At 39.3% G+C, this 26,372-nt stretch overlaps 4 protein-coding genes across 8 annotated transcripts; 2 read left to right on the top strand and 2 right to left on the bottom strand.

The window, feature by feature from the left end:
• Positions 1 to 59: 59 nt before the first annotated feature.
• LOC140925283 (galanin receptor 2b-like) lies at positions 60 to 4,630 on the bottom strand. The gene is made up of 4 exons (XM_073375275.1): positions 3,584 to 4,630; positions 2,042 to 2,246; positions 1,569 to 1,703; positions 60 to 624 (listed from the first exon to the last, which is right to left on the bottom strand). Exons 1-4 carry the CDS (start codon positions 4,442 to 4,444, stop codon positions 374 to 376), a joined length of 1,452 nt encoding a protein of 483 aa, XP_073231376.1. The 5' UTR covers positions 4,445 to 4,630; the 3' UTR covers positions 60 to 373.
• LOC140925284 (thyrotropin-releasing hormone receptor-like) lies at positions 2,892 to 16,702 on the top strand. 4 transcript variants are annotated; one of them, XM_073375276.1, is made up of 5 exons: positions 2,892 to 3,032; positions 6,988 to 7,140; positions 12,225 to 13,170; positions 14,362 to 14,581; positions 15,929 to 16,702. In XM_073375276.1, exons 3-5 carry the CDS (start codon positions 12,289 to 12,291, stop codon positions 16,129 to 16,131), a joined length of 1,305 nt encoding a protein of 434 aa, XP_073231377.1. In that variant the 5' UTR covers positions 2,892 to 3,032; positions 6,988 to 7,140; positions 12,225 to 12,288; the 3' UTR covers positions 16,132 to 16,702. The 4 variants fall into 4 exon arrangements, with proteins under 4 accessions (XP_073231377.1, XP_073231378.1, XP_073231379.1 ...); XM_073375277.1 differs by lacking the exons at positions 2,892 to 3,032; positions 6,988 to 7,140 and adding an exon at positions 9,722 to 9,857; XM_073375278.1 differs by lacking the exons at positions 2,892 to 3,032; positions 6,988 to 7,140 and adding an exon at positions 11,865 to 11,982.
• On the bottom strand, positions 16,703 to 22,691 carry LOC140925286 (prohibitin 1-like). Its single transcript, XM_073375281.1, has 8 exons — positions 22,562 to 22,691; positions 21,359 to 21,520; positions 20,165 to 20,307; positions 19,617 to 19,658; positions 19,029 to 19,103; positions 18,196 to 18,250; positions 17,975 to 18,015; positions 16,703 to 17,559 (listed from the first exon to the last, which is right to left on the bottom strand). The coding sequence occupies exons 1-8, from the start codon at positions 22,647 to 22,649 to the stop codon at positions 17,338 to 17,340; spliced, it is 828 nt and encodes a 275-aa protein (XP_073231382.1). The 5' UTR covers positions 22,650 to 22,691; the 3' UTR covers positions 16,703 to 17,337.
• LOC140925287 (small ribosomal subunit protein eS26-like) lies at positions 20,887 to 25,869 on the top strand. Of its 2 annotated transcripts, none has more exons than XM_073375283.1 (4): positions 20,887 to 20,891; positions 23,713 to 23,890; positions 24,782 to 24,912; positions 25,748 to 25,869. In XM_073375283.1, the coding sequence occupies exons 1-4, from the start codon at positions 20,889 to 20,891 to the stop codon at positions 25,811 to 25,813; spliced, it is 378 nt and encodes a 125-aa protein (XP_073231384.1). In that variant the 5' UTR covers positions 20,887 to 20,888; the 3' UTR covers positions 25,814 to 25,869. The 2 variants fall into 2 exon arrangements, with proteins under 2 accessions (XP_073231384.1, XP_073231383.1); XM_073375282.1 differs by lacking the exon at positions 20,887 to 20,891 and adding an exon at positions 22,714 to 22,776.
• Positions 25,870 to 26,372: the final 503 nt, after the last annotated feature.

Genomic DNA, 26,372 nt, shown 5'->3' with positions numbered 1-26,372 from the left:
TACATCGTACACATTCAGGACTTCACAAAGAGCTTTAATTCTTTGTTCACTGTATTATGGTCCCGGGGAGGGGGGGATTATGGTTATTGTAGTGTACCGGAAGTGACGCTTTCGTCTCGTGTTCGAGTGCAAGACCATGTGCTTTGTATGATCAGCCATCTTGTGATACAATGTTGTTGAGTTGTTGAGTCTTCGATGTGTTTATTGCCGTAGGGAGTTACTACAGTTATGAACCTAATCTTCAGTCGAGAACTACACCCATATTCGCATTTTGTCTTCTATGACACTGTAATGTGAAAAAAGTAAACAAACAAGCAAAAACAAAAACTTCAAAAAATGTTAAAGAATATATTCAATCTCCCTAGGAAAGCCTTCATAACTCGGCGAATTCGACTTGTGCATTCGACCTCATTTCTATTCTGTTTAAGAGAGCATCTAATAACTGGATCACCTCCGCAGAAACGAGGCTTGCATTGTTGACGCCCAGATTGTTTTCAACCTCAACAGTGGTAGCCTCCTGGTTGCCATGGGAACATGGTTCCTCGTTGTTATTTCTTGGAACATCACCCTTTTCCTTGTTCTTCCCAGGCTCGCTTGGAACGACGTTGTTATTCAAGCTGTGGTCTATAAAAAATGATAAAAGAAAACAGTAAAGCAAAGCTTCGAGAAATTTCCATCTTATGCTGAAGCGTTTTTTCTATCAGATATATATTATCTGTTGGTAAAGAGAATCGAGTTTGGCATAGTTATTTTGTTGTCGTCAGAATTTTTCAAGATTTTACGAATACATTCCAAGATTTTTAAATGCTGTTGGAATGCTGTCTAAAGGTTTTACGAGCGGCCATTCGAAAAATTCCCGAAGATTTCCGAAGCATTGTTAACCGTATTTTTCGCATGTGAAGTGCCCATAATTAGCGCGTCGGTGAAACAAAACATATCACGGATATGAAACCTACCACACTCAAAGACGCGAGTAAAGCGTTGAACTGGTTGTAGTAAAAGAAGTTCACTCAAAGTAGCCTAGCCTTCCTAAACGTTACTGTGGCACTTAAAAAGTACGTGAAAACTGTTTAACGTGACTTTTATTAAGGAAAATTAGGGGAAAAAGTAAACTAACGCTTCAAAACGCGAGCTGTACAATTTCAAATTTGAAGTGTTATTTCGGGAAAAAGTAGGTCAAAAAAAGCTCTCAAAAAATGATTATAGCCTGCGCAGGCGCAGAAGTATTTCCTATTGTGGCTTGTCCCATTTTTGGTCAGAGATCATGACCCATGGCTTGCTCACACTCAAGTCCATTTTGACTGTCACGAGTGAACCGTTATTACTCCTGCGTAGTTTATGCGCAAATTAAAGGCTAGGAGTACGGATGAGATCGATCGAAGGTTAAAACGCACTTGCTCCAGCACTTTTCTTCGCTTAAGTTTCACGTGATAGAGAATTCAGTTCCAAACGCGCATGATCAGATTGCGTTCTATGCAATCTATTCATTCTTAGCGGAAGTCCAAGCAAATACTGGCTACATGCATTTAAGATTAGGATTGCCATCTCCTCTGGTCGACCGCATTTACCTTCTTTTTCCCCATTGGTTGTAGCTGGGCGGTGGTCCACAACCTGTAAGGACAGTCTGCTGTTGTATACAGTGATATCCGTTGCCGATGGCTGTCGGGTGAGATTCGGCCCAGTGCTAAAGCGACAAGACATGCCTAGAAAGTGTGCGCATATAATCAATTACAATGATTGTCTTGTGGGACACATTTTGAGGTCCCTGTTATTCAAAGACCCTTTTTCGAGCATGCTCAGTGACATACCTCATACCCGTTGAGTTAGAACTTCCGACTTCCATGACTTTAGAATAGAGGCGTTAGTATGAGACAAGCACGGACAGGCAATGTTATTTTGCTAATTCTGCGTCTCATAGTTCTTTGGTTTTGAAGAAGCCAATAATTCAACGGCTAGATACACTTAACTAAAGATCTTTTTTTTTGCGTGACAGTAATTTATATTTGCATAAAACTGACTTCTAATTCGTGGTCAAACTCACCAAGTGTTCTCCTGTCTGGGCGGTGCCCTCCACACGCACTCAGCACCATTTTGAACACGAAAATGTAACCGCGCCTGTACCGTTGGCTCATCCAACCGTACAGCAGTGGATTAGCGAGGGCGTGAAGGAAAGAAAAGAGGGTTGTCAACAGAACTATCTTCGGTGATGGCTGTTGGTCAGCTATCAAGCAAAACAAGTTGTTCAACTGAAAATAAAAGAGAGGTAAATAGTAAGTAAGCTAGTCATTTTAAACGGTGAAACACATTTTTTTGTGTGAAAAGTTTGAACCTAGGAGTCATTTCGTAAGTAGGTGAAGCATGATCGTCCGGGCGATCGTAGTCCTGAATAGGACTATTGCTGACGGTGACAGTTTGGCTGCAAACGCCTGTGCGTTAGTCATCTTTGGAGTCAAAGGGCCGAGTTGTATCGCGTCAGTTCATGGTATTTAGCTTTGGTTATTGACCCGATTGGTCGATTAAGTCGCGATGTTATTGGTCGTCTGACGGTTGAGCCGTAATATTATTGGCTATAAAGACTCTTAAATCAATTTCATTGGCGCGTTTTTGTTAGTCAGAGCTATAACGTTTTCCAGTTATCGGGCTAAAGAGGAATCGTAGAAGGAAACTGTTTGCTGCAAAGCAATCAAATTAAATAATGTCATGGGTAAAAAATTGTGCTTCTACAGAATGTGATCGCATGATGAATTACAGACGTTTCGGGAATAATCCCTTCTTAAATGAAACTGAAGATGGATACTTATGGACAAGCGTACTTGGGATGTAGTTTGTATGGGAGAGTAGCTTTCCTCACCCTCTCGTGCCGTATTTAAATGTTAACAGTCAACAGTTCAAAACTGATTTACTTCAAAAATTGTTTCTTTTATAATTTATATATTATCCAATGATTAGAATTGAGGTAATAAATTGGAGGGAATAATCTATGTTTTGTTTATGTTTTTAGAAAGGTTCCTTGACAGTTCTCTACAGCTGCGGTATGTTCGTTTAATTTTAGTTAAAATGTCATTTCAGCTTAAAAGTTTATTCATGTTTACACTTAAAAGCATATATCAATTATTTTAACTATCAGGAATCCACACCTAGGTTGAAGCGTTTGTTTACTACAACACTGGGTATACTGCCAGGGTTTTTTCGTTTTGTCCCAAGAGGGAAAACCTTAGCCTGTGTACAGACGACCCCTCCCCTCTTGGAAAACTTGTTGTCCCCCTTTGTAATTTAATGTTATGAACTTCCAGAATGCTGGTGGATAAGTAACGGAGATTTTCTATCATGGTGGGAATAATTGTGGGACAAATACTAATAATTATAGCACAAATACTTTTCCCTTGGGTTTATGTGCTCGAGGGATAATGTGTCTTCCCCAAGGTTATTTTAAGGCGTGGACTCTAGAAAGCCATGCAGCTGGAGTTTTGAATAAAGAAGAGTCTCTAGCGTCGTGGCAGTCATTCAGCCATAGACCTTTTTCCTTAGGGTATGTACAGAGAATTCTCCGAGGTGTAACTTGATCTCCCCCAGGGTAACTTACCAGGAACGGCAGCCAGCTGATGTAGTAAATAATCACGACTATCCCCATCATAACGGCTAGCTTACGCACGCTCCGAACGCCGCTCGTTTTTCCGGGACTGTGCACGCTTCCTCGGCAACTGTACACGGTTGATTGGTTCCTCGCTCCTCCGTGCCCTCTCATTAATGTCTGTCTTCGAATAAACTTGATCCCGGAGACCTTGATCGTGAAATACGATGCAAACACCGTTAGAAACATGATTGCACCGTAAGTCTCTATATAAATGGCGTACGCTTTGCCCAGGTCGTAGAGTTGTGAAAAGCACTCCCCGTTCTTAAACCCAGAGTTTCCAACACCAATAAGCGGTAGAAAAGCGGAAAATATTGAGAAAAGCCAGATGCCTGCAACGAACTTTTTAATTCGCGAGGGCGTCACAAGTGTATGATGTCTTAATGGAAACTGTAATAAAAGAGAGCGCTCGACTGCAATACAAGTCACGGTAAACGAAGAAGCCATTCGAAAAGTGTAGACCAAAGCTACGAACGCATCGCACATAGGTTTAGCCATCTGTTGTCCTAAAAAATACCTTACGACTGTTATGAGCTCGACGGCTAAAGCAGAGTCCAAGAAATCTGCTAAGGAAAGAGAGAACAGCAAAATATCTGCAGATGTCCAAGAGCGGTAGGATGCCAACGCCGCAAGAACTAAGGCGTTGCCAAAAACGACAATAATTATGACGGACTGAAGAATTAACGCGGTCATGAGTGCGTTTAAGTTTTCCCTCGCGTCTGTCGCATTTACTGTGCTGCTTGAGAAGTTTCTCAGTACTTCGTCAGCGAAGGGGAGAGTAAAGATTCTTGTTTGAGTTGGTTGGGTTGCCATGATATGGTGGAGGTGTCGAGCGTTACGTTGAATCTTTCAAGGATAGCTAAGGATGTAGGCGACTGCTTGCTCGAAGACCTTGAAAATGTAATAAACTGAAAAGGGTTGTTTCAAGTCGTCCGGCTACAAATCACTCTTAGATCATTCACCCTTGTGTAAACAGTCGGAATTCGTCAACTCTTTTACAAGACGCTGTCAATGGCCTGAATAAAAGATAAATTACTCGTCACCTACTTAGCAACAAGACGAAATGCAAACATTTCTAAAAATGGCTAAGTTTAGTGTTAAGAAAGCTTCAAAATTGAACCTAAAAGAAGTCTAAAACACATTTCTTCCCACGGAAAAAGCTTCTCAAACTCTTTGGTCACATTTTCAGTACTTTTTCCAGAAAATTAAATTATAGTTTTACCGGGAAACTCGTGAAGTTTTCATTTTGATAAGACAACTGGATCGACAAGGATTTTACTTTTAATGATCTGTGATAACAACACGTCTGTGATTTTAATTTTTTTGTGTTTTTTGCTTATCGTTTTAGCTACTGAAACTCCTACGCTTAAACGTTTTTCAGTGTTTACTTATAGTACTGACGTCCTCGGTCATTAGACATTGATCCGGCTTTTAAAGCAAGAATATATAAAGACATTACCATAATAAATAGACTTGTCGCGTGTATATTACTATTTTTGACATGGTCTAGATTGTTTGCATTAGGCCTTTTCAACTCTTTAAAAGCACGTTGGATGAAAGAAGGAATCAAAGAGTGCCACTCTTAATAAACAGCCTTGTTGATACAATTTAATGCGTCAAAAGAGTGGCTTTCATCTTTTTCGTTTGCCGTCAATATACGTAGGCAACTTAATAAACGTTATTTAAAATCGATGTCAAGCACAGAAAAGCGAGTTTGTTCCTCGTATTAAATGAGCCGGGTATTAAAATTATGTGACAGTTGAATTATAAAACTCGCCAAGGGGCTGTTGAAACAGCGATAGTTAGAACGGTTTTGACCTGTTTTACCTCAAGCTTAATGAAAATTGATAATGTGCAACCAATTTAAGGTGGCTTGTATATGCTAGATAATCACATAAAGTTGGCGACCTTTTGCCTCCTATTTCCCGAAGTTTATTATGCTAAAACTGCGACAACGTTGCTCTAAAACATTCCTAGAAAAAGTATAGTTGCTGCCGTTCTGTGAAAAGTTTCTACTCCAAATTAAGTATTTGAAAGAACAGATGCTGAATTCTCAGTAGTTGCATTCGAAGATAACAGCATAGCGTCCGCCATTTTCCTTCGTAGCGTCTATTGGGATAAATCACACACACTTTACTTTATTTCATGCACATCATTTTGCCATCTCGACCCGCAAATAGCAAACCAACACAGCCATTGCGGAGGACCAAAGTTTCGTTAACCTTTGTAGTAGGCGGATCTTTTCTCACAAGGTCAACTTTTATTGCTGAACGTCTGTGAGATTTTCAAGACATGCTAACTGACGGCTAAAAATTTACCGGTCGTTGTCACTCCTGTGACGTCTACAGATAAAGAGCACAGCTTCAGACAATAAGTTTGATATCAGCGTAGAAGTCATATTTCAGAATTAGAATCTGATTCGTATGGTGACCCACAACTGTCACGGCAAAACCAAAAACCTCACGGCAAAACCAAAAACCTCACGGCAAAAACAAAATACGTCACGGCAAAACCAAAAACTTTACGGCAAAAACAAAATAAACAAAATTTTCGGTTTTGCCGTGAGGTTTCTGTTTTTGCCGTGAGGTTTTCGGTTTTGCTGTGAGGTTTTTGTTTTTGCCGTTAGGTTTTCGGTTTTGCCGTGAGGTATTTTGTTTTTGCCGTGACAGTTGTGGGCCACCGTAGATTCGCGAGCAAAAAGGTACTATCAACGAAGGTAACGGAGTGTTTGCCAAAGGCACTCAGACTCTCCAGAGCCCATAACTTAGAGTGAGCACACAACAGCGTGTCCGTTTTCATAGACCAGTTTATATTGATTTTTAGATCGATTTTCCCGCGAGTTTTGAATATCAAATAATTCTCAATTACAAATCATTCAGCAAAAAATGGAAACTAGAAAAAAGTATCTCTGATATTTTGAAAGCATTTTCTTGTTCTTTTTGTAATTATTGTACTATCGATGCGCAAGCATAAGGAACGGTGCGTCCATTTCCGCCGGAAAAAGTGCCCAAAAATGATGCTAAAAATAACTTGATTTGTGAAAACGCTGTTGCATAGGCTAAGTATAGGAGCTGCACGTTCCTGGCTATGGGCTCCTGGACTCTCTCAGCTTCTCCGGGCGAGGGAGACCTGGAGAAACATTTGAGCGGAGACTGCTGATACCATAACAGAAGTAGAAACAATACCTCTAATGAACAGCCACACATAGACAAAGGCTTCCGTGTTGCGGTTCACGTAATTTTAAACTAGGTTTGTACGATGTGACAGGTGGGAGATTGTAAATAGAGAATCATCTGCATAATGACGCTTTTAGCTTTTTGTACTCTAATCGCTTTCACCTTTGTTTGTTTCTTTAGGCTTTTAACGACTTACCAACGATCATAACAGAGAAAAAGGAACCTGCGCCAATTTACAGTAAAGATGGTCTGATTTCAAGTAAAAGCAGTAAGGTGGAACATTTTTTATTCCGGAGGAAAGAAAGGAGTTGCCTCAGAGGAGAAATGCGCGAGGTAAGGTAATTGTGTTTAATTATAGTTTAGACTCGAGCAAGCGATGTTCAGTAGTTAAAAAATTTGATAAATACACGTGGATTTTATTCACAGCTTCGTTTCAAACACTTGGAAGATCAGTCAATCAGTGTTTAACAGTTTAATCAGGGAGTGAGTGTCAGGTATTTTGCAGTTTCAAATGAACCTCCGGAAAACGTTATATGAGAGGGAACACCACATTTTCAAATACTTCCTGTTAATGTCGAAAATTAAACAGAGGAAGCCTGACTTTCCTTTCTATGACAGGTCAGGTAGGTAAATCTAAACCACCATGACTCCCAAAAGTGGTGGGCCAAAGTAAAAGAAAGACATCCATAAAATCGAAATTGAATGGTCACACTATATAAATTCATTCCCGGACTAAAAAGTTACAACAGCATGAATAATTCACGTTAGATGTGATAGGCCGGCCTAAAAGTACCGAAGAGGTCTCGTTTGAATGGTCACACTATAGTATTTCGTACCTGGACTAAAATTTTCGAACTGAATCATCGTTAGGTGTGATAGGCCATGCCAACAAACCATTCGTTTTAGAGTATGTTTTATGTATTTAGAATACGAGAAGTTATTATCCCATGAATATAAATTATCGAAACAATTTTAGTAATCAGTGCTTGTACTGCATGATTCTTTTGTTTCGTATAAAACTATTATACTTATTCACGGCAAGGGATGATGATCTCGCCGTGGCTTATATAGCATCTTAATGATTTGATCTGAAGCCACCTTAGATCTCAATGAGGGCATTTTCGTGATACTTAGTTATGTTCCACGGCTCCTTTTTATTTCACGTTTCACTCCTCGAAATTTATTTCTTTATTTCCCATTTGTGAATTTTTTTTATCCACCGTTTTTTCGTTTTCTCTTCCTCATATTTTTTCAGTTTATTTCGTCAGTTTAAGATCTTTTTTCTCTTCTAACCCAGAAGTAACATGCGAGTGTGTGAAGAATTGGTTTTAAAAAGCGTTATCGGTTGTGCCCTCTCTTAGTTTGACAAGTCCAATATCGATGTTTTCCTAAGTCAAATGCGTGCATGAGGAATAACCCATTATGCTTCTCTCTTTTACTAATACAAGTAAACAATTTTCAACTAAGTACACAGAGCCATTTGTACGGTGATCACTTTACAACAACTGACAGAATCCTTGGGTCCTTGGGTATATTACAGCTATATTAGCTTTTGTCAATGGTGGAGTCTCGTAATGTGGTTCTAACTTTTGAGCGTGTGGATGAAATCTTAAAGTGTGACCATTCAAATGAAAGCTACTGAGCAGTACTTTCCTGTGGTACTGTTTATTATGCCGCTGAACGTGGTGATTCTAACTTTTGAGTCTTTAAATGAAATCCTAAAGTGTGACCATTCAAGTGAAATCTTTTTGGGAATACTTTCACATGGAACTATCTGCTTTTAAATTTTTTACAAAATGAAAATTATAATTTTTTTGGAATTTGACTTTTGTTCACCTCTAGAGGTGATAGGGCTCAATGTCTCACTAGCATTTTTAAAATTTGATAGAAAGGAAATGATTTCTTATTGTTGAAACAAATATAACCAGCATGATAGCATTAACTGCGGTGATTATTAAATGTAGGTGTATTTTAGCAACAGTGACGCAAACTCCATGAAAACATTTCCTTAAAACCACAACTCTTGATTTACTAAAATTAGTTTGAAATTGTTCATATTTGTTCAAAAGACATGTATGGGTGAATCATTCATATGAAAGGCTTTCACACTCGCTGAAAGAAAGGAAAAATTCTCCGTCATGCCCTGGAGTTACTTTTTGTGATCATCATTGAAAATTGTTGTTATGGAGAAGACACATCAAAATGAACGAAGCTTGTAGTTGGTAGTTTTCCTTTCTCTGAGCAAACTTCTTAAAAGGTTTGAGGGTTTTTTTGTGAGTAAACAAATCAAGTTTATTTGTTTATACTTTATAATACTGGCAACAAACGACAATCGTTTTCTAAATTAGAAATATAGTACTCTAAGCAAGTGATTTTCAACTGGTATATTCTTCTTTTTTCACTGAATGTAAAAGACATGTTAAACTTTTGGGAACTAACGATATTTAAAACGCAAGGTTGTTTTCGACCTTCATTCTAGAAACGAATCAAAGATCTAAAAAACTTCTGTTATGCCAAGGGGACATCACTTCATATCTCAGTTATCAACGAGCATATCACACCGTAACTCAAAACGAGCATTACTATGGAGAAGAAGAAGAATGTTTTGCGGCAAATGGAAAACGCTGTGCAAAATCACCCTTATGGATGAAACGACCATAAAACCACTTATTTCTTTGTAGGTGATAATGAACAGTAAACGACTCCAGTGAAGTAGAGAAAACTTGGTCACGTGGTACAAATTGACGTTTCCGTTTTCCGTAAACGTGATTCAAAATCTCTCTATTGTCAACTCAAGTTTACTTTTCCCCGCCGTTGGAAACGTTCACTTTAAATAAGGTTTTAAAAAAAGGTCGAAAACGGCACGAAAGATTATCACTCAAGTGATAAACGACTCGTAAGAACGCTTGGTCGCGTGGTTCGAATTGACCCGTAAAAGTGTCTCAAAATCTGTCCATTGTCAACTCAAGTTTATTTTTCCGCGCCATTGGAAAGCGTTCACCTAAAACAAGGCAAAAACGTCACCAACGGCACAGCAGATTATCTCTCAGGTAATTTCCGCTCTTCCAAATGACGGAGGCCACACTGAGTTCAAAACCTCAGCCTCAGGTTTTAAGTTTTAATCATTTTTTGAAGCAGCTGCACTGAAAACACAAACGTCCTACTTGGCAGTTTTCAATTGAATAGTCGCGCGAGGATTTTACTCATATACCGTACTCAGCTTTAGAACTACCTTCAGGGTGACCGCAAAACGGACTTAAGTATAGTCAAACTCTGTGGGGGCCATAGAAAGTGTCGGTATCAACGGGTGTGCGCATCAAGCGGGTTGAATTCAGAGAAAATCTAAGAGCTTTCTTTCCCCAGGGACAAAGCAAACTGTTCGTAATAACGAGGTGTTCGTATTATACGGGTGTTCGTAAAGCGGAGTTCGCGACTGTACAAAAAGTGCCCATCTGTCCGCAGGCGAGTTGATCGTTCTGTGATGGTTTTAGTGACGTCTCCGGTGATTTATACTGAGAAAAACCATGACAAAGTGAATTTATTTGTTTTAAGGGGAAAGAGGAAAGGAAGTCGAAACTGGTATCGCTCGACAGTGACAAGGAAAGTTGAAAAATGTCTTCCATATTGGGTGAAATAGAGAGTGAGAAAAATTGTCCATTTTTCATATATGTGTTTGCTTTTTCTCCTATTTTTCTCCTAAGAAACTGCCAATACTTCTAAATACAAATATAAGAGCTCTCTTTAGCGATTTTTATCGGTCATTTATTGGTTTTAAACCCGCTTTTTCTCTGTTTTCTATATATAAACTGATGTGACCGACAACTAGTGTATCCCCAGTCAATGAGAATGAGGGACTGATTTGCTTCTGAGTAAATCATAGTTTACCCTTTTAACCCTTAGATCAAAATTTGAATTCTCATTTGTTGCCCCTATTCATTTCCTACAGAATTTGTGGGGAGAAGTTTATAAATAACAAGCAAATTCACCCTGTGTGATCATGTCCGTAATTGTCATGGCCACTCTGTTTACAAAGCATTGATATCACAAGCAGGAATTTGATGCTGATCGCTTTTAGGGCTTAAAGGGCCCATGTGACAGGGATACTGCTGTTTTCGGTCAATTCTGTGCTAAAAACATCACTAAGGGCTTTTTCCCCTTTCCATCATGTAGCCGTAATATTTTTTTGGTGATTTCTGCAGCATAGCATTAAAATTTAAAACAAGTTGGAGCCAGTTTTTTTCAAGATTTAATCGATGTCCATCCTTGCCGTCCTTTGCAACGGACAACGGAAAACAGTTTCATTGCCTAAATGAAGTCTTAAATGATAAAACTGGACCATTATTTTTAGAATTCAGTTGGTGCGAAAAAAGTTTTGGCATTTTGAAAAAGATGGCAAATAACATGACATAACCCTTATAATGAACAGTCAAGTAAACAAAATAAACAGCAGGGTATTCCACACATGAAAAAAGTAATTAAATTAATCTAGGATTAGTTTGTTTTTATTTTTGTCGAACTTTCACTCTTGCCCTATATCAAAACGGAAAACATCCGTGATTGTAAAGAGGCTGAAACTTTCCTGAACGTTTCTCAAAGGTTTGAGATGGAAGGTTCCTCGCACCTTTCTGAAATTTACACAGCTTCCCGTAGTTTTGTGTTCCGGTGTTTCAAAAGTTCAGTATTCCAGTTTTCCGGTCACGTCTCTCTCTCTCACTCAGACATGCGCATTGCCCTTTAGGAACTTCAATTCAATGCTCCAAAAAACGTTTCCACAGTACTGAAATATCAATTTTTCAAGTTCAGGATCATAGTATGTTCAAAAAGGGTTATTAAATTTTGAAAATATCGTGATTTTTCAGCTCCAATATGCTCATGTTGACGCCACTGAAATTTCAATAAATATTGAAACAACATTGTACATGTTTTCTCATGTGTTAAGGAAAGAATAAAAGAAGCGATTCAGATGCTGTCGGGAATAAATCAAAATACAGGTCGGAATGCATTTCCACTCAAGCATAATAGATTGTCTGCTCTCGAACAAATGCAATTTAAATTCCCCTCTTCAATACGACAATTATTTCAGTGTGAAGAGGACTGTCAGGGACTGTCAAGCTTTCTTTTGTGGAAATTATCTGTTGTAACGATCTAACGGAGCGGCCAAGTTTAAGAGTAACTGTACGTGAGTGATTACTATTCTCACTCGTTAATTGTTTTTAAATTATCATCTCTTTAAGACTAACTGATCAATGTGATGTGCATGCACAGCGAGCGGGTTATTTAACACATTTTTGACTAAGTCTTTTTATTGATGCTTTATTTAACGCTGTGAAAATGAACATTTCGCGCACTGATCTGAATGAAATTGTTCATTATTTTGTATAAGGCATCAATGTTATCATCTTCCATTTCACCCACAGAACAACTTGAAAAGAACAATGGAAATGGCCGGATGGCAATTTGACAACTGATTACCTCAAGAAAATGGCTTCCACGGGCTCGACAATTCCCGATATATCCAACAACACATCTTCCAGGAAATTGGGTCTTACTACACCAAAAAACCTTGATGATGATGTTGAAAACTCTTCTCTAAATCCATTCGTCATTGGATTAATCCTAGAATCAGGTATTCTAGCCGTGGTATTTGGAAATCTTTTGGTTCTTCTGTCTCTCCGGGTGCAAAAATACTGGGCCATTACCGATATCCTTCTCCTGTCGTTATCCACTGCTGATTTCGTTGGCGGATCTTTTCCTCTTCAAATTGTAATTTTCATGAATTATTTCCTCCAACAGAACTGGACAGAATTTCTTTGCGGTTTCTTCATTGTTATGGTGCACACTCTTCGTTTCGCTTCCGCGGGTACTGTTATACTTATTACAATAGAGCGTACATTAATGATTCTATGGCCTTTAAAATATCATACAAACATCACGATTTCGCGAATCAAGAAAGCTGTTTTGTTTAATTGGCTCATGGCTGTGTTCTTTGCAAGTCTCCCCTTCATGGGAGTTGGAAAATCTGGCTTCGAAGACGGGAAATGTTTTTATCACTTATCAGACTTGGGCAGAACATACGCGATATTAATTGTATCCACGTCATTCGTGCTTTTAGCAATAGTATTAATATGCTGGATTGCTATCAAGTTGTCAAGTACGAGGTTTATACGAAGACAGACAACAATGGACACGAAAAATAAACGCGCGGGAAACGATGTGTCCCGAGGGTCGATTCCCGAAGAGTACTGTGAGCGCTCGAGGGAAAGACGCAAAAGGAACCCTTCTGGTGTGCGCGAAATCCGAAGACTCTCTCGAATGATGGCTGTAGTGGTGTTCCTCTACTACATCAGCTGGCTTCCAATCCTGGTGAGTTTTGGTGTCTAGTTTTGTTTTTGAATGAAGGATTTTCTATTCAAAACAATACCCTGCTATGATCTGGTAGAGTTATATACCCTGTAGATATTGTGAAGCTTTAATTCTTGTTGAATATTTTTACCAGTACTCGAACTCGTCTTAATTAGGATTATCAATAGGCTGCTCTCCCATAAAACATCTGTATTGTTATTTTAGGAAAGTACTCTCCCATGTTCCCCTCCTGGGGGCTGAGAGAAACTCATTGATGAGGCTTGGATGACAAGGGGTGAAAGACTGTGAGAATAGGGGCTGGAGGGGATGGGAGGGGGACCGGAGGTGGAAGTTCTAAAAGGGTGAAAAGCGGAATAGATAGGAGGAAATCGGGGGGGGGGGTACTTTCTTATGGGAGGCTAATGGGGATGTGCCGCTGGATGGGGTCGCATTTTCACGACTGGTCGTATTTTCAAAAGAGTTACCAGGATGGGGTCTCACATTTCCAGATTTTTTGGGGTAAGACAGATCTTCATATTTACGATTAGCAAACGTACCAGAATGTTTATACTGTAGATAAAAAGTAAAAGTAAAGTGTTCTTCATTCAATCTACGTGAAATGGGCCAATTTATGAAATGACTAAGTTGGGTTGCGAAAATTACATATTTGCCCAAAAGTGACTAAGATGGGGTCTATAATTGGCCACAGAATAGACTATAATGGGGTAGGGGCTCTGAGAGGTCAGCGGCACATACCCAGCAAAAATTAACCCAAGTAACCCTTCCGGCATCCTCGGAGACCCAGGGGCAGATAGTGGGGACGAGGGAAAGTCTAAACGGACGGAAAAATGTGGCACGAAGAAAAGTAGAGAACGGCGTTCTTTACTTTTCTTCGTTCCATATATATTTTTCTGCCCGTTTAGACTTTCCCTCGCCCCCTTTATCTGCCCCTGGGTCTCCGAGGATGCCCTTCCGGGGAGGAAATTATGCAGCAATGCTTGATGTTTCGCAATCAAACAAGCGCTAAAGAGAAGTTAAGAATAAGGGGGCGAGAGCCGGGAATGAAAAGTACGGGAAGTCGGAGGTTTGGACTCCTGTTCCCCCACCCAAAAAGAAACTTTGTTCGAAGTCATTTTTTCCCCTAGTTGGGTTTCCAGCTCAGTAAATACAGCAGAGATTGAATCAAACAAGAACGCTAAACTTTCTTTTCAGATAAGTAACATAGTTAACCTGGTAACAGAGAAGAGGTCCAGTAAACTGGTGGTACTTCTCACAGGAATGGTATCTCTTATCTACGCTCTGGCCAACCCCATCATTTATGGTACAATGAGCATGCGCTATAGGTGGGCTTACAAGCGAGTCTTTGGTGCGGCGTGCAGTATATGTGGATGTACACAAAGACCAAGATCTCTGAGCGCTTCGTCAAATTTAAGTAAGTATAAAAGAAGTTTTCTTCTTCTAATTTTGCTGTCTTTTATGTCCGACCACCTCTCGTAAGCGACCACCGAAAATATTTAACAAGAATTTCCTCACCCTCGTACCCAGCGTCTTCGTTCCCCTTGACCAGAGCATGCGCATTAAGGGACGAAGACTCGTGGTGCGAGAATGGAATTTCCTTAGAAAACATTTGCTTTAGAGGGAAAATATGTGAATGTATTACATCGACAACAATTTCCGTTGATGCGAAACAGGAGTAGTAGCCCAACTTAACTGACAAGTATTAGTAAAGTCGGATGAAATATTTTTTCGATTCACGTCTGAATGTTGAAAAATGTCACTCGCCGTCCGTCATAACATGAGTCGGGACGATGGAATAGACCTATTCCGCTAACTCAATGTTGTACCCAATTCAGATCTCCCGGGGTTAAGATTCTTTGTGTATTGTATTTGCATTATAATGTGGCATTCACATTTAAGTGATACGGAAATTCCTGAAACAAAACGTTTTATGCCCAAAGGGTTTGAATTGGTTACAACATTAAGTTAGCCGAATAGGTCTATTGGGCCGTTGAGATCTAGAAAAATGTCACCAAGGCCCTAATTCACCACTTTAGAAACGAGAGGGGAACTGGAACCGAAAAGTGTCCGGCAATTGTTTAGTTCCCTGGCCTTCTCGATGCAGATTGCACAAGGACCATTTAGCGAATCAGACTGGGCCGGTGTAGTGTCGAATTGCATTATGGGAGTGTTTGATGGCTTGAGCCCATGTAAATGGGATAGCGTACCTTATTCTTACTAATTTTCGCGAGTATTAAATTTCGCGAATTTTTTAAAATCGCAAAATTTAATACCATTTTCGAAACCAAACAGTGAGAATTTTAAAAATGTTCTTAGTCCGGGTTTTTTTTGTACTTTGCACATTAACTGAACATCTCAAGTTGCATTTTAAGCACTGAACTGTATGATATACATTGCATAGATAGCATACAACACAGCAAGCAGTTATGTTTTCTCTTCTTAAAGGTTCTATATAAGGCAGTTATAAGTTTACCATCTTGCTTTGAAACACGTATGTTTTATTGATTTGTGACAAGTGCCCTCTGCTCAGGATTTACGAAAATTAAACGAAGACAAAATCGTGAAATTTAGTACGCTTTTCCCTAGTTTTTTGGCAATCCCGAAAATTAGTACTCGAGAAATCCGGCTCCTAGTTACTCGCGAAATTAAGTACTCGCGAAAGTACCCATAACAGTCCTATAATGCAATTTGAGATCACCGACCCAAGTCTAATGCATTACCTCATGCGTCTAATAATGCTATTGTTCCATTGCGATTTAAGGTATGTCCCGTTCACGGGCTCTAACAGTTTCACAGTTATTCAGTGACCTAGCGTCCAAAGAAACCGCCGCCAAAGAAGGGAATCATGGGAGACAAAACACTGCGTATGAGCAAGCAGAAGACGCCGTTTATGGAAAAAGTAATGATGTTACCGTAAGCTCAGATGATCTCTCCGGTGGAACCAGGGGTATGGTTAGCTGCTAAGCCCTTGAAGCGAAACACACGTCTTTCCTTAAACGAAAGGCAGAACAGTACATCTCGAAGTCGGACATCCTCGTATGTGGAGTCGTGTCAGATAAAATTAAGCCAGTAACCTACTGCCATTGATTCAAATTTATGGCGTCCTTGCAAACTTCACATTCAGTAATTCTTATGAGGGTAAAAAAAGAAACTCCAAAATTATAAGGGGAATGGGTACAAGCTTTCGGCACAACGAATTCTGGGATCATTTGGGTGGACGAACGTTAATTGTGATTGGTTAATGGTAACCTTGAGATTCATCCACCAATCATAGCTAAGCTTGTCTACCCAAACGATCCCGGAAATCACTGCACCAAAAGGCTATGCCCATTCTCCCTATAGTTTCTCAGACGGGGATTAAGACCCATCTAGCATGGCAATCATTTCCAGGTACTTCTACGAAGTACCATTGTTTGTTTGATGAATCATGTTTTACGTGGTTCTTTTAAGTAAGTTTACTCTAAACCTGTCTTGGCACTGGTGTGAGAAACCTAAAGCCTTTGGAATTAAAACGAATACTTGTTTACACTGAGAATCTCGTGTTTCTGTCCAAAATTTATTACGAGTTACATCATTATTAAGGCCGGTCTACCAGGGCGATTTTAATGGCGACAAGGGCTGATCTAGTTGCAGCGGCAAATCGCACGTGTAAACAGTTGGCTATTTCAGCGTGATTTATCGCAGCAAGCGACCTGTTCTTGGAAATAAGTACTGTCCGCCATTTTTTGTTTACAAGCAACCGCGTATGTTTATAATATTGTTTAATAACACTACCTAAACTCGAAGGTAGATCGCGCTTAAATTACCGCTCTTGTCGTCCGACGTGACAAAATCGCCCGTGTAAATGGCCTTTTACGGTAACTGACAACACTCTCCGATTGATCAGGAAACCTCCTGTAGTTACAGACTGTTTGCAATGGTTCTAAAGACGTACAACAGAACAAACTTCTCTGGTCATTTCTTTACTTTCCCGTGACAAATAACTGGCCTTAAGCTCAAGTGGCCTGAAGAGACCAAATACTTTACCTCAGCAGGTGCCTAAACCCTAAAGTTCTGACAAGAAGTGCACGATTTCAAGTCTACCCAACTCTGATACGAAAACCTAATCTAAATCCTTGAAAACAACGTCTATTGTCGGAATTCTAGGGTTAAGTCCTTTAAAACTCATATTTACTGACGACCAACAGGTAAATTCAAAAGCATGTTCTGTCCATTTGGTAGGTAAGCAACGTTTCGTGAACGAGACAATCTGTCTGCGATTTCTTCAGCAGCTTCCAGCTTTCTCAGCTCTACAAGGCCCTCCCCTGCTTCTTTAAATGCATCAGCCAGCATTTCTGCGCCTTTGGCATCTCCTTCAGCGGTGATAACGGCAGCTCTCTTGAGCTGCTCAGCCTAGAGATGAGAGAGGAAGAAAAAGCGGTTTTATATGTTGCTACAAGATATATCTGAAGGCTCAAAAAGTCGCACCACTTTTCCGCTTGCGACGTACTCGTACCATAGACTGACCAATCACAATGCTGGAGAGCAAGCTAGCTCCACAGGTAAAATATCTAGCTATTAGCGGGGAATCCAGTCATCTCGCCATCAACGAAAACGAAATCTATGATCGGTTGCCATCTACTAAACATTTTTACCTCTAGGGCTCATGGTCAAGCTTAGTCGAATAAATGGAATAAAAAGTTGAACAATGTTGGCGGCGAGTCGACCTCTTGGTGGCGAGATGACTGTAGCAGCTCATGCTCTTTGCCATTGCTGGATTTATTTTCAAAGAGACTATTCAGATAATTTGTCTTGTCCAACTACTTACTTTCTCTACAAGAAATCTGGCACGCTCCGCTTCTTGCTGAGCTAGAGGATAGAAGAGAAAAAAGCCACAAAGTTACACAAGTAAAAGGGAAAAAGTATTCCTTATGGAATGCAAAAAACCTAATCGGCAATAAGAACTTTCATTTTTCTTTTCCCCTCGCAGGGTGTATACTTGTTGAATGCAGACGTTCCAAACAGGCAACAGCAAAATCCTTCACTTACCGACTTGTTTTAATTCGACAGCCTCTGTAAATTCTTTACCAAAGGTCAAATGAGTCTAAAACAAGGGAAACAAAACAATTTAAACAAGGAAAACCTGACAGAGTTGTTGATATTAAGGATCCATGATACTGAGGCTGGAAAAGGATTGTTGATAACCTTAGATTTGACTACAAGCAAGAGACTGAAAACGAGTACGAGCTTTCAAATCCAGTTTGTGTGCTTAAATAAACTGTAATAATCTTCCCCTGTTCTGGTCGCGAACAGGAAGGAGTTAGAGTTCTGAGGATTTAACTAGCTTCAGATTCCAAAGTCGTGATGGTAGTCAAATCTAACAGCTGCTATTGATTTGAGCTTTATCACCTTCAACTCTTTCATGATTTCTTTTAACTGTCTGTATCAACACAGGTACATGTACATAGGGATGTTTGCTGGTTATTTTTTCTATTCCTTGCCTCTATCCATGTACATTGCCATCTTAGTTATTAAATTTCTTTCAATTAATACCGTAATTTGCAGTTCAGATTCAGTAACTGTTTCTGTACAATTTGTTGCGCTCTCAAACATTGCAATTACAGTCAAACAACTCAAAGGATGGTAATTTATCCATTGGATTGTGCTATCCGAGTTTGAACAACCAGGGCATAAGGTTTTACTGGGAGGGGGTATGGGTGGCAGGGAGGTGCATTTGTCTCCAAGTTCAAAACGAGGTATCTCAGGTAGGATGGGTGTATGGACATTCAAGGGGTCCCTCTACCACACCCCCTAACATCTCCCGCTATCCCCCCAAAGTGCTGTTCTTATTTAACACTAAATTCATAATGATGTATCCTCACCAAAGAGATATCGTCCAAAATAAGACCAAAACTTGCAGCTCTCTCTGTCAGGGCCTCTTGAACTTTCTGAGAAACCTACAAAATTTAAAATTTGCATGTAAACTTTTCATTATTCAAAATAGACAACCTATCATTTATCAAAACTTGGAAATAACAAGTTAGAGAAACCTGAAGATTACTTTAGCTTTAAATCAAGAATGCTGGACATGTCTTCTTCAAGGTTTACTTGGTAATGATTTAAAGAGTTACAGCATCTTGCCTTACTCAACGTTTGTGTCAGCTAACATAAAATGTTCTTGAACATATGATTTTAAATTTTCACTATAACTTTTAGAGACAATGAGTATCATCCTTTTTAAATCTCTCCTGCAATTTGCCACTTTAGAACCAAGAAGGGAACTGGGCCAAGACAACATTCATAAGGACCTCTGGGACTGCTACTAAGGACAAGGAAAAATTACCAATAGCTGACTGGTGTGTCTACAGCAATGATCCCAGAAACAATGAGGACAAATTGCCTTCAGTTCCCTCCTCATTTCTAAAGTGGCAAATACAGTTTAAAAAACTGAAATCTTGTGACAAACCTACCACTTCTCTTTGTGTGATAAGTTCTCCAGCATCAAACTGGGCCTTGTGAAAAAAAAACATTGTCAGTTAGAGTCTGCTTAAAATTATGACAACCAGAAAGGAGCAATGATCAGTAGCTTTTTACAATGCCAAATTATTGCATTTGTCAGAATGCATCCTAATCTGGTGTTCCTGTGGCACTAAGGCAGAAGTTTTTGAGCTATCACAACCGACTGCAAATTAGCCACCCCTATTAATTTTATCAGGGGCATCTCGGCCACTGGAAACTGGAATCCTTTTGACTCTATTTCAATTGTGTGAGTGACGAACGCAGATCCTCAATCTGTGATTACTTCTAGTTTATTAAACACACTTCCACCTTTTCAATCACAAATTTTAATATTACAACCTGCCACCTTGTATATCATCATAAACAGTACTACAAGCAAGTACTGATCAGAAGATAATTATATTGGAATGGTTGGAACGACACTTGAGAATTTAGCCTGGTGATAAAAGTGTACATATGTTGTTTGAAAGTTGAAGTAAACTAAAACGTTATGGCCTACCACAACAGCCTTGAGAACTTCAGTTGTAATTGATGGAAGAACTCTTTCATCATAATCTTCTCCAAGGTTCATGTACATGTTTGGCAATACCTGAGGTTGGGGTCTGAACAGGATCCTTAGTGTAATATTAACATTCTGTAAATCTGTTAAGCAAAATTCCTTCTTAGAAATAAACTCTATTTTCTGCTGTCTTCAAAGAAAGAAGTTTTTCAGCAGACACTCAATTTGGGAAGTATATAACCTTGGTATGGCTTTTCCTCACAGAGTTTGAGTCTGACCTATTTTGAGAATGGATCAAAACTTTCTAATAATTAGAATTCAATTATTGAATTAGGCTTTTCAGCAGCTAATACTCTACAAGGGGTGCATACTCCCCTAGAGGGATTTTACTAAAATTGTTACTCTCAGATGTTTGCCTTCTGTCCAAGTAACCTCATTCCCCAGGATGGGTAGGAGAGACCCCTGGGAACAAGGCTGCTGTCCACAAATCCGGTAGTGCCCAAAAACAACCTCTGATCCATTGTCTTCAGCCACAGCCCAGGGAACACACTAGGGCCATTTATACGAGGAAAAATAAGACGCGTCTTAAATAAGATGTGAACTGTACCATTTATACGAGCATGTCTTATCTAAGACGAGAACAGCTCGTATAAATGGTTCGCGTCTTATTTCTGTTCTTGACTTGTTTTCATGTGAATGCCGTCCGTAGCAATGGCAATCCAACATGGCACGCCAAAAATTAACGCATGCGTACTATGCATTCGCATCTTATGTAAGACGCGAAGGTCATTTATACGAAGTTTTTCTCGTCTTGGCCAAGACGCGTCTTATCTAAGAACAGGTGTTAAGGGCTGTTCTAAAATGAGACGCGTCTTAGCTACGCCGCGTCTTATTTTAGACGAAATGTGCCGTTATACGGAAAGTTCGCGTCTTATTTAAGACACGTCCTATGTAAGACGCGTCTTATTTTTCCTCGTATAAATGGCCCTATTGTCCCCTACTTGCTTCCTAAGATAACCTTTTCATCTAAATGGGTGTACTGTGAGGAGGCAGTTATCCAGGAGTTACCGGTAGGTGTGCAGAGAATAGAAATAGTCACCCTTGACACCCCAAAACACCATTTTCTATGTTCTATTCACCATCTTCTTATAGATAGTTCATTTAGGTGTTTTTTAAAACAGATGAATAAAGTACCTTTACTTCCAGTTATAACAGGTACATTTCTTGGTCTGCTACGAATGTCAAATATGATGGGCCTCTGTACCCACGGGATGAGGAAATGGGTTCCTTCACCAGTGACCTCAGGTTTAACACCTTGAAATCTATCAAATATTACAGCACGATGGCCCCCTTCCACTGAAATTAGAACCACATCGTATGCATTTATAAGTAAAAAGAGTTGACTTTACTTTTACTAACTCTATATAGTACATGTAGTTAGAATTTACATCCCCTTCTGAAGTTGTTACTAAGAGATAACTAAAGGTCAAAAATACATAGAAATACTGTGTTCTGTCATTTACAGAGAGACCTTTTCAGGTTAGCTGTTATATTAAATAGAGACCCATTGCAAAAATGGTGGCTTGTCTACTTTCCTTTGGTTAAATCAAAATGAGTCCCTTAATAGCTTAACCTCAGGTACGACATTCTGTTGAATTTTGATTTTGAGGATGATGTTACTAGGGCTGATTTTATAAACCAGTAACTATATGTAAGAATATTACACCAGCTGTCATTTCTGGAATGGGTCTTTGTACATCAAAAGTTATGACTCCAAAAAAAAGGGAAGCTACAAGCCAATGCCTAATATATTATCATTACTTACCTGAAACAGCAAATCATGTGCGTTTTTTTTGGACACGAACACCTCCCTCCCCCCTCCCTCCTCGCACACACCCCTCACATATAGTGAAAGGAGCATTATGCAATAATTTCAATAAATGTCACAGGATAATTAAAAAGATGAAAAATAAAAAAATGTACCCTGAACTTAAAGACACCAACAGGTTTTATTGAAACCTTCTTTAACGAAGTTTTAGAAGTTGGAGAACATTTTTGTGATAAAGCTACAGCTCTTTTGGTACAGTTTTAAACCAATGTACGAAGTAAAGAAAAATATAAGCTTACTTCAATTTGTTAAAACCCATAAAAAAATAAAGTAAAGAAAGATCGGCTAATCTTTGATTGCAGGTAATTTATCATAGAATTTTAACAGCCAGAGAAAAAATACAGTGCAGGTAGGGCTTCTTCAGAAAGGAAATATTGATTAAGCGGCCTACAGTAGATGAGGACATGCAGTCGAAGTTGTCAACAAATCTTTAACGATTTTCCAAATCATGCGTCGCTTTTTCAAAAATCCACCACGCTGCAAGAACAGTAAACAAAGTTGCAACTTACCATTGTAGAGGGCAGTATTAACAACGCCACCGATCGCGGCGACGCCGATTCCAAGAGCAGCAATTCTATTCAAAAAAGAGGCAGCCATCTTGACTTTGCACGTGAATGATGAAACTTGCGCCCGCGATGCTATAGAGTAATTTTCGGGGTGGCCCAAGTGAAATTTCAGGGTTTCCATGTGAGCGGTCTCTTTTCCCTCTTTCAGATCCAACATGGTGAGGTTTTTGTGATGTGTAACTTTATTCAATGTGTATTTCGGTCGTTATTGTAACAGTAAAGACGTTTGAGGCGTTTGAAATGATTATTAGGCATCACTTATGCCCCTCAAAGCGTTCTTTGTTGATATCGCGGAAGAAAAATTCCGATTTTGTAGCTATTTGTGTTCGAATGTGGCGCTGGTATAAAACCCACGTTGTCAGTTGTTAGAAGGAAAATTCCAGTTAATTTCATTGATCTTTCATTTGTCTATTTTTTACACTGGTATGTTCTTTTTGGTCATTGGCACTGAAACAATAACTGGCGACCGGCTCTGTTTTTCATGTCAGTTTTAAGTTGAAGTATTGAGCTCTTAGTTGGTCTTCCAGAGTGTCTGTTTAGATCCTAACTATGAAAGCTTTCTTAAAATGGTAAAGCGTGCAATTCTGTTTAATGAAATAAAGGATAAAAATTTGAAGGACTCCTCCCTCCAATTATATTAATGTAATGGGTTTAATTGAAAACCAGTCATGAGATATATCTTACAAGCAGGAAATCTGTGTGGGCAAACCCATATTTTTTGTGCTTCTAGAAAATATTCATTCTTTGCTCTTTGAGGGCCTGTGTGATTGCACACAATATGACTGGGATAATGGGTATCTGGTCACTTTGTTCTATGATCAGATGGTTCCAAGCCAGATCATTCCACTTAATAGTCAGCGTTACTCATGCCCAAAAAAAGTTTTACACTGAAGTGATCTGACTATAAAATTGGACAATCTGCAGGCTTGGAGTGATCTGACCATGGAACGAAGTGACTGTAAACTAAATGTTACTGTACTGTATTGAAAATGGTTATGCCTAGCTGAATTCAAGAAGTTAGATAGATGGTAAAAATTATGTCTTCATCTGCCCGCTTCAAGGTTCAAAGGTTAATTTTCATGTTTAACATGCAGACACAAAAGAGGCGTAACTGTGGGCGCAGCAAGCATGGCCGTGGACATGTCAAGTTTGTTCGTTGTACAAACTGTGCACGATGTGTACCCAAGGACAAAGCTATTAAGAAGTTTGTGATTAGGAACATTGTGGAGGCAGCTGCTGTCAGGGATATAGCTGATGCTAGTGTTTATGAAGGTAATATAACACTGATGTTTTAATACTTGCGGTGGGGCTCTTTCTTGGCTGCAGTAATAATGGTTGAAAAAGAAACAACAAACAAAAGCAAAAGAGGCTTTCAACTTAGCTGCAGAAAAGAAATTTTCCATGTTTGTGCAAAAATTTATTATTTGTTTTTACTCTTCCCTCCTAGCAGGGCTGTCGGGAAAGCACTACAAAACTTATTTGTGAAGATATTTTGTTACTATTAGTCAGCTTTTTTCAGTTAAATTTTTGCAGTATATTCCACAGAACACAATTGCATCCTCAAAATAATCACGGTGTGAAAATCTTCATTGCATGAACTAACAGGAGGTGGGTCTGGTTACTCTTGGGATAGGGCTTATCCAAGAATTCTGGTGCAAAACACTACATCTGCTGACAAATTCTCCTATCGGATCTCTATACAATTCTTTAAAGAAGCAGTGTAGAGGATTTGGTCAAAGATCAAAGTATTTTCCTTTAGTGATAATTTACCCTTTAGGTCTCAAGAGTGACCAACATCACTTTTCTCCTAATGACGTCAGCAGATCATCAACAGTACAGGTTATGAGAATTACTAAATTGATTACCAAAGGGAGAATGCTTTGATCTTAAACCAAATTTTCTCAACTATTCTTAAAAGAAATGTATGGAGATCTGTGTGGAGAATTTGTATGTGGATCGTGGGGCTTAGACGGTCAAGTAATTCTTGCAACCTTGGATACTGTTAGGAGAATATTGGTATTAGTCACTTGGGACATTAAGATACTTGTTTTGGCAGGTTATCATTATTATCGTAGAGAACAGTCTGTGTTTGCTTTCAGATGACACTGGACAATAACACCATAATGTGCATTTTTGTATTTAATATGTTTCATTTATTTCTAGTGTATCCTCTTCCCAAACTGTATGTGAAACTTCACTACTGTGTGAGCTGTGCAATTCACTCCAAGGTCGTGAGGAATCGCTCAAAGGAAAACAGAAAAATCAGGGTCCCACCTCCAAGGTTCCCTCGCAGGGTAAGTCAAAAAGAAGTTCTTGTTTACAACTACTGTGGGTGATACCAAGGCTATCCTACCCCAAACATTTTAATCTTTTCTCACGAGTTGTGTTTTCAAGGCGGCTCCAGTTAGTTACTCCAGCTGCCTGATATTTATCCTCAAAGGTTGGACACATTTCGCACTTTTAAATGCAGCTCAGTCATGTACATGTGTATTTCTGACAGCTGTGTTATTTGTTCACGAATCAAAATGTGAACTCAGTACACCAAGTGCAGAAAAATGGTAAATTCTCAATACTAAAACAGAATTATTTGAATCCCTGTTTTATCCCACACATGTGGCCGACCCAACTGAAAATTGCATCAATCACTGGACTTTGCTACTGCTTTGTCACTACTAAAAACTCTTGTGGACCAAGAGAATTATTGGTTTCATTCAGGGTGTGACAGTATTGTTGTCCAATAGTAAAGTGTGTTATCATTCCTTTTGAAAACCATTCAGGTTCTCACTAGCATGTGAGAAAACTGCTGTTTGTCCATAGTACTTTACTGGAGCAGAAAGTCCAATAATATGTGTAGTACACCCATTAATCTTGTACTTTTAAGTGAACTCCAATCACTTTTATTTGGCTGAAAGCCTATCAGAAATGGAAGAGAATGTTTTGTGGGGATCCCAGTGGCATTTCCTGGTCTGGTTACATTGCTGCACTTTTCACCTAAAAGTTGCAACAAACTGCCTAAGTAGACAGAATGGGCTAGAGTACAATAACGTAACATCATGCCATTAGGCAGGCCGAGATTCCTCCTGTCATCTCACCCTGCCTTTGTTTCTCTCATTCTGTTTTAATTGCCAGCCTGACAACCCTCAGGGTCAGCGTCCAGGAGGAGTTGGTGGACCACGCCAAGCCGCTGCTGTATAAAACTGAGCAGTGTTAGAAAAAAGGCTGAAGTAATAAAATCAATTTACAGTGAAGAACATGCGGTTGTGTGATTATGATACTTGATTTCCCCTTATATCTTACCAACCTTTTTTGCCATGTTTATACTTTGCCTTTCTTTGGGAAATTCTGTTAATGGCACCTCGAATTTATTTTAACCAAAAAAACTAAGTCAAATGAATTTTTCTGATTCTTAGTATTGTAGTTAAACCTCTTTGCGCCTTTAGAACCAATAATGTGACTTTCCACAATGTGTCTCCTTTTGTGCATCAAGTATTCTTCATTTCTCATTGATCAGTTCTCTGGATGGTTTGCACACGTTGTGGTTGGCCAGAGTATTTTATGACACAAATGCGACTGAACTCTCATTCCTAAAAGTGCCCACATCTTAGGATTTGTCCACAGTCACAAGCTTTAGGTTGGTATCAGATTTAAAACATGCACGGTGACACTTTCGTGTTGTTGTGGAAGAGGACGATGTTGTGATTCATTACAGACTTGGATTTAGACAATACTTTGAAATGAGGAGTCTAGTTCACAC

This window comes from Porites lutea, chromosome 14, assembly GCF_958299795.1.
Source record: "Porites lutea chromosome 14, jaPorLute2.1, whole genome shotgun sequence".
Lineage (NCBI taxonomy): Eukaryota > Metazoa > Cnidaria > Anthozoa > Scleractinia > Poritidae > Porites > Porites lutea.
The sequence above is the reverse complement of the archived record's forward strand: the minus strand, read 5'-3'. Positions and strand labels throughout refer to the sequence as shown.